This window comes from Panulirus ornatus, chromosome 11 (genome assembly GCF_036320965.1).
Source record: "Panulirus ornatus isolate Po-2019 chromosome 11, ASM3632096v1, whole genome shotgun sequence".
Lineage (NCBI taxonomy): Eukaryota > Metazoa > Arthropoda > Malacostraca > Decapoda > Palinuridae > Panulirus > Panulirus ornatus.
Genome location: NC_092234.1, coordinates 13,801,917 through 13,815,027, shown reverse-complemented (window position 1 = coordinate 13,815,027; position 13,111 = coordinate 13,801,917). Strand labels below are relative to the sequence as shown.

At 42.0% G+C, this 13,111-nt stretch overlaps 1 protein-coding gene across 1 annotated transcript; it reads left to right on the top strand.

The window, feature by feature from the left end:
• Positions 1 to 224: 224 nt before the first annotated feature.
• On the top strand, positions 225 to 9,181 carry LOC139751286 (uncharacterized). The gene is made up of 7 exons (XM_071666608.1): positions 225 to 365; positions 2,608 to 2,737; positions 4,009 to 4,192; positions 5,618 to 5,730; positions 7,279 to 7,385; positions 7,866 to 8,036; positions 8,148 to 9,181. The coding sequence occupies exons 1-7, from the start codon at positions 319 to 321 to the stop codon at positions 8,590 to 8,592; spliced, it is 1,197 nt and encodes a 398-aa protein (XP_071522709.1). The 5' UTR covers positions 225 to 318; the 3' UTR covers positions 8,593 to 9,181.
• The last annotated feature ends 3,930 nt before the right edge of the window (positions 9,182 to 13,111 follow it).

Here is a 13,111-nt window from a genome sequence, read left to right as displayed (position 1 = left end):
TCCCCAGCAGCCCTGAAAAATGTTAAATATTGACTAACTCGTATTTTTTGATATATAGTGTGTCTTCATTTGACAAGATCTGAGAGTTTTGACATTGATTTCCCATGTAAATATCCCTCAACCACCGAGAATAGATATGGTACACGGGAAACAATCAATTCAGAGGTTATGACTAAGGTACAGCCAATCAGGAGGCATGGTAGGGGCATATGCCAATCGGGAGTTGAAGTTCAGGAAACAACAGCCAATCAGGAATCAGTTGGCGGCGGGAAGACCCCTATGCAGGAGGTTCTCCAGCGACATTTGTCGTAGTTCGTCATGTCGGCCACAGGCATTAACATCTGTCTCACCACCGCATATATCATGTAAGTTAGAAACAAAGTAGTTTTAGAATGTATTATTTGAGTGACATGGAGTATAGGGTTTCATGCGTTAACGACTGTACGGGGTACTTAAAGTGGGGTAAAGGATGTTATCATTTTTACGTATCATTCTTAGGGTCAGGTTGTTGCTAAACGATTAGGCTAATGGATCATATCCTTTATCAAAATAAGGATCCACTAATCCTCTGTAATTAACGTAATGGATAACACAGGGGTTTGGAAGTTTGTTTTTTTTTTCACTTGGCGACCTTTGTTTGCGAGGTACTATCTTGTAACAAGGGACGTAAAGGGTTCTGTATGGTCGCCGAGGCAAACCACTCAGGGGCCCCTCTCTATATTACGCGAGGCGTTTCATAAACCTTGATGGACAACGAATTAAATGAAAGCAGTAGGTAAGATAATCAATATGTATCAACTCTAAAGCTACAAGTATTATTTCATTAGCATGCATAGCGTCCATTTACAAAGAAAAACCTAGTTATGATTAATAGTCTAATTGTGAATAGCAGATTTTACTGTTAGCAGACTTTTCATTTGTTATTCAATGTCTAATGACTTGTCGTAGGTACAATAAAACTTGAGTAGTATGCCCGAGTCGCGTGTGCTACAAGGCATGATACATGATTTTCAACCTTCCTGTATGTGGAATATTATACTGACCCGGAACAGACTACAGCTTAAGTAATGGCTTGTTAGCTTATTAGTTTAGGTAGTACTGTTGTACTTACCCTAGTATAATACAGGCGTTGTATGGTTAGTATATCGGCTGGCGTTGTATGGTTAGTTTGTGTGGTTGCGATTACCCATAGTATTACGTCTGGTTGTATTGTTCGCCTTGTCATAAGTGAAATTGAGATTAGTAGATAATTGTAAGGTAATTTGTAGTCCGTGTAGTCAAAATGTAGTCCAATCGATAGACTATTCCAGGATGTAGATCCAATTGTATGGTTAGCAAAATTATAACCATACCAAGAATATTTGCTAACCTTATAGGTTAGCAAATATTCTTGGTATGGTTATAAGGTCTGAGTATTTAGTTTCTTTTCCAATACACTTCAAACTAAGCTACCATGTGATCCCCATCGGGAAATAAATTTAATGGTTTATCTCTCGTACTTCGGCTACAATTTGAAGTAATGGTGATATTTTTTAATGTACTCTAAACCCCACATTTGAACTGATAATAATCACTTCGGTTGCGTTGGTCCATAGCTTTCAAGTATAATGCTCCAAGTCATTTAATTAACCTTGCCCAACTCTGCAGAACACTGTCGAAATATTGGCATTGCATTTCCAAACGTTTTTGAAATTTTTTTCAGAAATTAATGAATTTTTTCCTTGATCTAATGAAGGCTTAACATATTTCAGATAAACGTTAAAAACCCATCATACTATATCTTGGACATGCGTGGTTTTCGTGACTTGTGAATTTCAATCCGGCATTTTGCGGAAAGATATCTAGTGGCCGCTACTACACTTGTATAGATGTTCTCTGATTTTTTTTTTTCAGAGCCAGAAGCTCGTACGAACCAAAAACTGGTGGAATTATGGGCCATTATTAGTACTGGGATCTTTAATGGAAGAAGCTTGTATATCGGTTAACTGGTCTCGTCTTTAAGACAGTGGTGCAGCGACCACTGAATGTGGTCGCACAACTGGTAGACGGGCTGAATGTTGGCACTAAATTGGCTGACTAGAATTGATCGATTGTTCCTGGTGTCCTTAATTCAAGTTCCCGCGTCACCCTGCTTTTATGACAGGCAATTTACTTTTTAATAGCGTACCTGTGATAAAACGTAAGGTGCATGTTTACATTTCGTGGGGTTAGGTGTTTCCCAACTGATTGTTCTTCAAGGTTTATAGTGATTACACACCAATTGTTGTAAAAATTCAATGTGTCTCGCGCCACTTATCGACTGTTCGCAAGATAAGCCGAAGTCAAGGACAATAGGATCCAGTATTGCGTGCTAAGATTAATTATGTTAGATTCTAAGGGGTTGTGTTCACATTTGGGGCATTTGGTACTATTGACAAATCTTCCTTAGTGCTTTAAATAGATTAGTGTTTGTTCAAACATGTTAATGTAATTCCTAATGAACTTTATGTTGGTAGACTCCTTTATAGAATGTCTCCCAATATGAGGCGCCAGGAATGACCCATTAGTGTATAAACGTATTTAATCTTAAAGTTGAGTAGAATACTGATGTTACTGTGCCTACTGCAGGTCTGTGATGGTGGTGGGGTGTTGGGCGATGCCCACCGGCGGGACTTGCGCTTCGCCTGTGGACCTAATGACCCGCCATGTCGTAGGTCCCGCTACAGTCTATCTGCCTCAGCAAGCAAGACACCTACAGGTTAGTTCTGACACCACCCTCCTCCCCTCCTAACTATTGTTTGGAGGTCGGCCATGCTAATGTAAAACTGTTAAAAGGTTATGAAAAACGAAACTCCTGAAACGTTTGGAGATACGTTGCAGCATTCAATGCATCTTACCTTTTTACTTGTTAAAATGAATGAATCGTTAGTTTTACGATAGTCTGGTGATATGACATATTAGTTTTACGACATTCTTGTGATAGAATAGTTTGATATATGCAGTGCCGGCGGCAAAGGAAGGGACTAAAGCACCCTCCCCTACTTTGAAAAGCAGGGGGGGGGGGGTTCTCTGACCCCCATTTTCTTGGACTTGTATATATCTGCAGTATGTTGTGAAAGCCTTTGCTCCATTGAGACCCCCATGTTTTTTAAAAGCTGCCGCCGCCCGATATAAAGCGAAACATTGGGAGTAGTGTTTTCTTAGCACATGGTGTATTTCTTTTAGACTTGTTTCAAGCAATTTGAACTGTATAATCGGATGAAACAGACTATAAACATAACTCCTTATTATCGTCTGATACCACAGTTACCACTCGTGTTAATGTTTACCTCGCCTCCCACGTAAGAATTCTTCCTTGCACTATCACCCACATAAACCAGCCCCACAAGTTCACACCACCCCTCCACTTGTACACACTGCCCCCACGTATCCAATTGTAAGTACTGACCCACATAATCACACCACTGCTAATATACAAAAGTTCCGTCATGTGGTACACCAAACTGTCTGCATTTTCTTTTATTCCATGATAAACACTACGTCTCTCCGGTACGTTCGTGTAAGCAAACTATCTACATAACTAGATACACAAGTGTTCTGATCTCCGTACCACCACAGTTACTTTAAAATGTGCTCTCCAAACCCTTCGTTCATGGTACTGTTTGCCAAGTAATGGAGTTATAAATGAAGCCGTTTTCTGCATGCAGAAAAGGTTACACATTTAGGTTTTGTAATGAGCCGTGCCTGACACGGGTGGTTATGCAACAGACATGACATGGGGGAATTGTCTGCTCAGATTTTGACCATCCGATTCGAATCGAACCAGAATATGTATAGCCCATCCTACGCTGCCCTTCCGTTGTATCTTTAATGTAAGTTACGTCTTGCTTAAGCACTTTTACGACCCATGGGTATGATGGTGTGACTTTTCAACTGACCCTCGAGGGCTAGGTGGCCCTCGTACGTAAGGGTCGTCCCTTTGAGCTAAATAACAATAGACCAGGATATGTATGACGTGTTGTATGGCAGGTGAGGGTGATTGTGGAGAGGACAGTGCGCGCGGGTATTGTGGTGGTGAGGCTGTCGCCCGTCGACGTGGACCAGGTGAAGTGCACGGCCGTGGGTAGTGACGACAACTCCTTCCTCTGCTACAAGTACCTGGAGATACGCTGGGGCTTGACGGACGGCCAGGGATCCGACCATTCACTCAACGGTAAGTGGGCGACGCTGGTGGCGCCACTTGTCTTGGCCGGTCTGGTCACACACACAGCGTTGGTGCTTGCCAGCAGAATTCGATAAACACTTCAGCACTACGATGAGACTTGTGTATTGCTGACACCTGGCCTTTGACCTGACCCAGAAATGGTACCGTTGAGCTGAAGGTGTTAGACTGACACTGAGGCTTTGAAAGTTGAGGTTAAGTGGTCATTAAAGAACGGCACAGTATTTGGCAACAATGTATCACTTATGTTGTTGCCACGGTTAGCGTTGCCACCGTTACTTGTGGACTGGCGCCTCGACGAACTGAGGACCTCCAGACACAGCCAGATTACACTTTATACCAGGGCTGGTCCCCCCTAGTCTTGGGTTAACCTAAAATATCATGATGTACGGCATAATGTACAATTTGCTAGAGAAACCTCATAGGATTTTTTCCTGGTATGGAAGTTACTGAAAATGATTTTAACATGTAAAGGACAGTATATTTTTTTTTTTTTTTTGAAGGGAAAGTCTTTTAATTTTTCAAAAACTTCAATTATTTTTCGGCTTCCCTGAATATTAACTGGCAGTGGGGTTTCTTGCAGCTTCTGCTTTGCCAGGTGGTGTTTAGTTAGTTGATAATCTATATAATGTATGAAACATTCTGCAACCTGGAGAAATGTTTACATTGTACTGCTATTCTTGTGTGATTAAATTAAATTCGGTATTTAACAGGCCAGATTACTGGGAGATTCATTAAGGCCCGACAATTTTTTTATACTTCATTTCAACGTAAGATAAGCTTTTATCAGAGCATGTATAGTAAGAATAAATCTGCCATGGATTGAAATTACGTTTTGGAACGTAGCAATAGTGGCCATAAGGTTTTCAGTACTGGCTAGGCCCCGCAAATGCGTGGGCGACCCCAGCTAACAGTTGGAATAATGCAGGATATTTTGTGCAGGAACATCCTAGCGTGTGGGTAGCCCTACGGGGTCTTCCCCCACCTTTTCACTAATTCGGTTGAACCATCCGAGGTTTCGTAGGTTCATGAGCGTAGAGTTGAGACTGATTTGATATAAGATTCGATGTACACAGGTGTTTTACATGGCTTTGTTCCGCTGACGTGCAATGTTAGAGTAGATATTCAGACTAAGGATTGTCCCTCCCTCTGCCTGGAGTGACTTGGTCACTTCGGGGAAGGTTCGTTCACCCCGGTCAAGTATGTGTAGACTTTGTCTTTATACATTAAATTTCTTGTAAGATTTACATTTGTTTGCACTAGATACCTCAAGCCTATCAACCCCAATATCCATGGTATGTAACATATATATATATATATATATATATATATATATATATATATATATATATATATATATATATAAAATTACATTTATACATTTCATTTCGTGTTTGCTGTAAATAATATTTACAGGTAAAGCTTCAGAGTTAGAACTACAGCATTACTTCAGACGTACAGATGGTGAGAGAGTTAACACCCCCCTGGCTGTAGCAGTCCTAGCCAGACCCAGCCATCACCACGCACAGGTAATCCTTCCTCCATCTGATATTGGGTGCTGCTTGTTTAACAGGTGTCCTGCAGGACAGGTTTTTGATACTAGTAATTTTTTTTTCGTTTTCATGAGTTTACATTTGAGACACAATAGGCCTGACAGGATTGGTCAGTAATTTTTTTTTTTTTTTTAGATCTGCAAGAAATTTTTTTTTTTTTAATACTTTGTCGCTGTCTCCCGCGTTTGCGAGGTAGCGCAAGGAAACAGACGAAAGAAATGGCCCAACCCCCCCATACACATGTACATACGTCCACACACGCACATATACATACCTACACAGCTTTCCATGGTTTACCCCAGACGCTTCACATGCCTTGATTCAATCCACTGACAGCACGTCAACCCCTGTATACCACATCGCTCCAATTCACTCTATTCCTTGCCCTCCTTTCACCCTCCTGCATGTTCAGGCCCCGATCACACAAAATCTTTTTCACTCCATCTTTCCACCTCCAATTTGGTCTCCCTCTTCTCCTCGTTCCCTCCACCTCCGACACATATATCCTCTTGGTCAATCTTTCCTCACTCATTCTCTCCATGTGCCCAAACCATTTCAAAACACCCTCTTCTGCTCTCTCAACCACGCTCTTTTTATTTCCACACATCTCTTACCCTTACGTTACTTACTCGATCAAACCACCTCACACCACACATTGTCCTCAAACATCTCATTTCCAGCACATCCATCCTCCTGCGCACATCTCTATCCATAGCCCACGCCTCGCAACCATACAACATTGTTGGAACCACTATTCCTTCAAACATACCCATTTTTGCTTTCCGAGATAATGTTCTCGACTTCCACACATTTTTCAAGGCTCCCAAAATTTTCGCCCCCCTCCCCCACCCTATGATCCACTTCCGCTTCCATGGTTCCATCCGCTGACAGATCCACTCCCAGATATCTAAAACACTTCACTTCCTCCAGTTTTTCTCCATTCAAACTCACCTCCCAATTGACTTGACCCTCAACCCAACTGTACCTAATAACCTTGCTCTTATTCACATTTACTCTTAACTTTCTTCTTCCACACACTTTACCAAACTCAGTCACCAGCTTCTGCAGTTTCTCACATGAATCAGCCACCAGCGCTGTATCATCAGCGAACAACAACTGACTCACTTCCCAAGCTCTCTCATCCCCAACAGACTTCATACTTGCCCCTCTTTCCAGGACTCTTGCATTTACCTCCCTAACAACCCCATCCATAAACAAATTAAACAACCATGGAGACATCACACACCCCTGCCGCAAACCTACATTCACTGAGAACCAAAATGTAAATGGTATATTTAGTTGAAGTTTACATGCGTAGGAGGCTGGGGAAAGAAAGAAATATTTAGGTGGAGAGAACTGGTTTCAGTGTATGAATGAAGACAATGTGGTAGTTCAACAAGGAACAAAAAGAAATATCTTTTTTTTTTTTTTTGGTCGCCTGTGACTGATACGATTTGGGTAGTTGTCTAATGGTCATCACATCATGCTCGAGGGTTCGCTGAAATCTCAATTTTTTTCTTTCAGGGATCAATGGCTGAATTAATTCAGTTGTTGGAAAAAGAGAAGACCAGCATGAACCTGACGGTGGGTGACCTGTTGCCTTCAAAGGACCAAGGATACTACCAATACAGGTCAGTCGCCACTACACTTCCCTTGAGGCAGTCGTATGGGATGCTGCTGAAGGGTCACTACGCTAGTGTCTTTTGTACCTGGCGAGTATGTGGCAGGATATAGGATAAAATACTATACATGGTGTCCTTCCCCTGCGTACCCTACCTACTTGATTCCCGTGCCCTCACCACTGTCCCCCCCCCCCCCCCCGTTTACCTTCCCAATGAGGGAGAGTTGTTCACTGTATACCTGGTTTTTCTTCCCTTGAAGCCGCCATACCTAACCTTGTCCTTTTCCCTTGAAATTATGAATGTTTTTAATCTATCCTGGTGAATCCAGTATGCTATTACTTGGCCATGATGGTCTCCAGTCACCACCAGTAGTTAGAGTTCTGAAGGATCTGATCCCTTGAAAATTGGTAGGATTTCTGTTAGCCTGAAGTTTTTCAGTGTTTAAAAGATTGCCATAATGCGTGTGTAACGCCGTTGCAAACACTGTAGCGGCACCTTGCCTGGGCTGTGTCGAGAGAGGATGGAGTGGATGGTCTATGATGAAGAGATTAACACACCACGGGAGCTGTTGCTCTCCCTGAGGAGTGGGTGGACGCAGCAGGGAACTCTGGCGCACTTCGGCACTGTTGAATTGACGTCGGATCTCTTATACTCAAATAAGTTAGTACAGGTCGTGTTGCCGTTGTTAAACAAACGATATGAATTGCAAAAAAAAAAAAAGTAAGAAATCTTAATCTTCCGTTTCTGTAAGAGCTGCTTTGGTTTCCACAGGTCTGTTGTCCCTGACGTAGCAAGAATGTCGCGAAATGTTGATGAAATCCAGGAAACTGTAGTGTCTACCAGCACTGAAGTGAAGAGCGAAATGACGACCGTCCAGCCTAGCGTACAGATGTCAGACACAAGTTCGCGACAGACACAGGCGCCCCAGGATAGCGGGCGAACGATAGGCGCGAATGTACGTACTGAGAAGTTGCTGGGAGCCCTTAGAAATGTGAGCGAGTCTGGAGACCAAACTGATATGGGAAGTTCATCCTATGAAAAAACAGGAGCCAGGGTAGGAGAGGAAAGTGTGACGCTAAGCCCTTCCAATGAAGAAGTTCATGTCGGAGAAACTGGAGTCCATTCAGGTGGGAGTACCTCTGTGACAGAAGCAGGAGAGACTGGTGAGGACGCGATGCGAGCAAATGTATATATGGAGGCTCAAAGATGCGGCTAAAACTGAAACTACTTCGAAGGCAGGCGGCTCTCCTGACGAAGAAGGTGCTCAGAGTGTGGACGAAGTTTCACGTGAAGACGCTGTACCTGCTTCAGACGCAGGACACCTCGTGAGTACTGAAACTACGTATGCTACTTCAGGCGATTCAACAACTCTTCCACATACTCGAGCAACGGAAATTATTAAAGATCGTTCGCTCTCTTCCGTTGCCGAAGTAACTGAACTTATTGCAAAGGCAGAGCTGCTTCCTGGAGCAGAAGCCCACGTAGGTGCTCTTCCCAGGTCTGACGCCCTCCTAGAGACAGAGTCGTCGACCACCTTCCCTACAGGAACGAGCGTAACCGTCTCTGAGGCTCTGGCCGACCCTACGCTGCCCTCGGTGAGCCCCACGTCAGGAGACGCTACTACAGTAGAGGCCATCACAACTACGTCAGACCTGCCTCCGTCCACTACAGAGGAACCCTCGTCAGGGACATTGTTCAGCCCACAAGACGCTCTTATGATCATGCTGGTCGTTAGCTTGTTGTTGTAGTGTACATATATATATGAAAGTTTGTTTTTAATAAATTTTAATTAAATAAATTAAGTATGCGGGGTTTCATTGGACCAGTTAATGACTGTAGATTATGTGCAGTTTCTGATTTACTCTGAATTGGTATTTAATGTAATTTTACGTACGTTACATTAGTGGAATATTTAAGACTAGTTTGGACTGAAACTGTCACGGCTGTCAATAGTAAACCAGTTCGTACTATACCTGAAGATCCCACTGCTGACGTACCCTGTGCTGGGAGAAGCCTGCAGGTGACTGCAATATATATTCGTGCTCCACACAGCATGTTACTGGAAAGTCTTGTTTCCTTTCCAAATTTTCTAAGAAAAAGGTCTTTAAAAAGTGTTGCTCATTTGCTGGGTTCAGTGTCACTAAAGATGGCCAACAATTTTATTCTGAAAAAGTCGTATCGTTTAAGACAAAAGACTTTGGATCTGTATTAATGCTGTAATTCTTTGACGTTACATGAAATTGGTGTCAGCCATGTAACCTGCAGCTAGGGTAAGATTAACTGTTCAGAATAGGTGTAGGTATATTGATTGCTTTTGACCAAGATTGTAAGACTATTTTCCTTTACTAAAGTTTAGGAAAGTTGTTACAAATATATTTGAAACCTTTGAGCGACTTAGCTGACGCTCTATCATATGTATTGAATTACGTGACAAATACACTGTCAATTGTGGTATAGATTACGTTTAATTCTATAACTATTGACGAACATACGACAGGCTAGGGTAACTGGTTGGCGGGCGGAAGATGTAAGTTTTGTTTCGCTTGGCATGTTTGTGAACTGTCTGTCCTCTTTGGAACATAAAATACACACACACGCGTTAAATCGTTGCTGAATATTATTGTTTTTAATACGATTTTAAGACAGTATATACACATTACGGTACAAAAAAGAACCATCGTTTACGTTAGAAATCGGGGAGCTAACGAGGCCATCTGACTTTCCTACCTGAACGCAGTTGTCATAGGGTTATTGACTAGGCGTCATATTCAGTAGATTATTTGATCTACGATAGATTGCAGAAACAAATATGTATTTAGGTGTTGAGTAAAACGTAAGGTGTACGAGAGAGCTCTTAAGATCCTGAATATACTTTCAGTTAACGCTACCTCGCTAACGCGGGAAATGGCGAATAACGCTACCTCGCTAACGCGGGAAATGGCAAATATATATGTCAAACCTACGAATACTGTCAAAACCGGATATAAATCTTGCAATTTCACGCAGCGCGGCTAACCGAGTGTCCGCCATAGCAGTAACTGCAGCAACAGTGACTCGCTTTCTGGAAACTTTTCTTGCTAACATCCTGGTGGAGGCGGTGACCAGGCTCTCTGCCAACCCAGCGCGACGCCCTGGCTATATGTATGTCCTGATGTGGCTTCCGTGCATTACACATGACAGCTAGAGACTCGGTGTGAACGAATGTGGCCTTTGTTTTTTCCTGGCGCTACCTCGCGTGTGGGGAAGGGGTGCCATTTCATGTGTGGCGTGGTGGCGACGAGAATGGATGAAAGCGGGAAGTATGAATATGTACATTTGTGTATGTACGTATACGTTGAAATTATGTATGTGGGTGTTTGTGTATATACATGTGTATGTGGGTGGGCTGGGCCATTCTTTCGTCTGTTTCTTTACGCTACCTCGCTAACGCAGGAGAGAGCGATTGATATAATTATCCCTTTGTTACTAAATATTTTTAATGGACCATTTTCCAAACCACACACAATGACTACAATGGGAGATATGAGTTATAACAAACTGTTTAAGCCTAAGGCGAGAGTGTCGCTAACAGCTGTTTATAGACAGCTGGTTTGTATGTTATAATGTACACCCACACCCTCTCGCCAGCTGTCTATGACGTGTTTCAGTTGTGTAATTTGTATAAGATTGAGGTTCTTGTGCCACTGTTTAAGTATACGAAAGTGACTTTCTTTTCCATCACACGCACAAGCTTAACACATTTAATGCAAGCACGTATATTCGTATTTACGAAAGTTTGGCGTTCGTAAATAACAAGCAGCAATGTTGTGAATTTTTCTATCTGGAAACCAAAAAAGTTACTCGCATGCAATCACGATATGCTAAGCATCATGAGCGTTGAACGTTTTTCATCGTCTTGTATAAATAGGTAATTGCATTTTCTCCATAAGACTTGTAGAATAGTAGAAATATTTACGCTATTCATGGTCCGAGTGAGACCTTGGTAGCACTGCTGAGGGCTTACCCGGAACCAGCAGTGTTGACAATGCCTCAGAACCTGCGTCATCATATCCCAGAACGACACGGTCCGCGCAGCTCCCAACCTTACGTCATGCCTGTTCGTCTGGATCTTTGAGAATTTTAGGCTATAGAAATATAAAACATTATAAAAGTGAGCTTCTATTAGAATGTTTGTCTCCGTAGAGTTTTATAAAGTCCCGTGGATCCCAAGGGTGATTAAAATAACTATAACACGTTAATTGTAGGCTTTTATAGGAGACAGTCTGCATTAAGAATGCCGGAATATGCTTCTCAGATTTGGTCACCGTACCTAGACGAGCACAAAGAGTAAGGGAAAAAAGGTGTAGCAGAGGAAGGTACCAGTTTGCACACCATGGAAAAGAGAAGAGTTAGGGGTGACCTGGTTAGAACATTATATGTTTTTTAAACTAGACTGAATGATGTAGACAGTGAAGAGTTCTTTGAAAATGCAGGGATTGAAAAATCGGAGGACACAGTATGGTATTGAAGAAGCTTGTGAGAAAAGATTTAAAGAACTACATTTATACAGTGGAAGATGATTGGACAACATACAGAAGTTTAGAAAATTATATATTAGGACCATTCAAAGATATAGGCCCCCCCCCCCGACGTAAAACTCCCTCCCTGTACAGTACAAAATCACAGATGATTATTCTAGGTCGGTTTTTAGAGGTTAACAGTTGTATAAGCCAAAAAAAAAAAAAAAGCGTGAGGTAGTCTTTATGGTACAACACTCAGAGGTCATCAACGATGAGGGGTTAACGCTGCAGAGGTTCAGTCCGATGTGGGACTCAAGAATTTCCTTTACAGACGTGTAAGATGGGAGGAGGAGGAGCAAGCAAGGCAGGAGGGACGGGTAGCAAAAGGCTTTACTGGGAAGCAGCCAGGGACTTGAGCTGCAGGTTGTTGGTATGTCCTGATCTTGGTGTCTGGTATGTTCATCGTCCGTCTGGCAGGCAGGCACATGTCTGTTTGCTCTATGCCTATTTCTCTTTCTCTTCACACTGTACATAAAGTATGATTTTATTCCCTATATCTGACTTATCGTAGGTCTGTTACTTCCCTCGTAGTAGTCATGGCATGTTTCGGATCTGTATACCTGCTGTAAATGACTGTGTAGTGAATTTACAGTTATTCTAATTGCCGTTCTTACGTTTATAATTAACAACACTGTCAACGTATGGAAGAAAAAATGTACAAATTAGGTTTGGTGGTGGACTCCACAGCCAACTGCCTCGTAAACATAATCAAATCTAAACAAAGTTATGTATAATTACGTTCAAACTGAGGTTTTAAAAATAGTGTAAGTTTAAGCAAGGTTGAGGAATTTACTTATGTCACTCAGTTATCTCCTTATGTGAAGACTTTGGAGTTTGAAATATACACCCTTTATTATTTGCATCTTTTACTATACTTTTCATGAACTTGACCAGACATACCATACATGCCATATATATATATATTTCTTTCTACTGGAATTACCGTAACCTTGGGCGGTAAGAGACTTAGGAATTATGACCTTTGTAACACCAAGAGCCGTTCTTAGAAGTCCTGAGGTGATTATAAATAGATAATATATATTCCGTCTACAGCAATTAAAGTGCAGAGTACATATTTACATCAGCGGTGTATAATTGTTATGAATTTAAGTGGTATATTTTGATGAACCACGAACTTTAAGTATGATTGTTTGTTTTGAATTCAAATGCAAACTT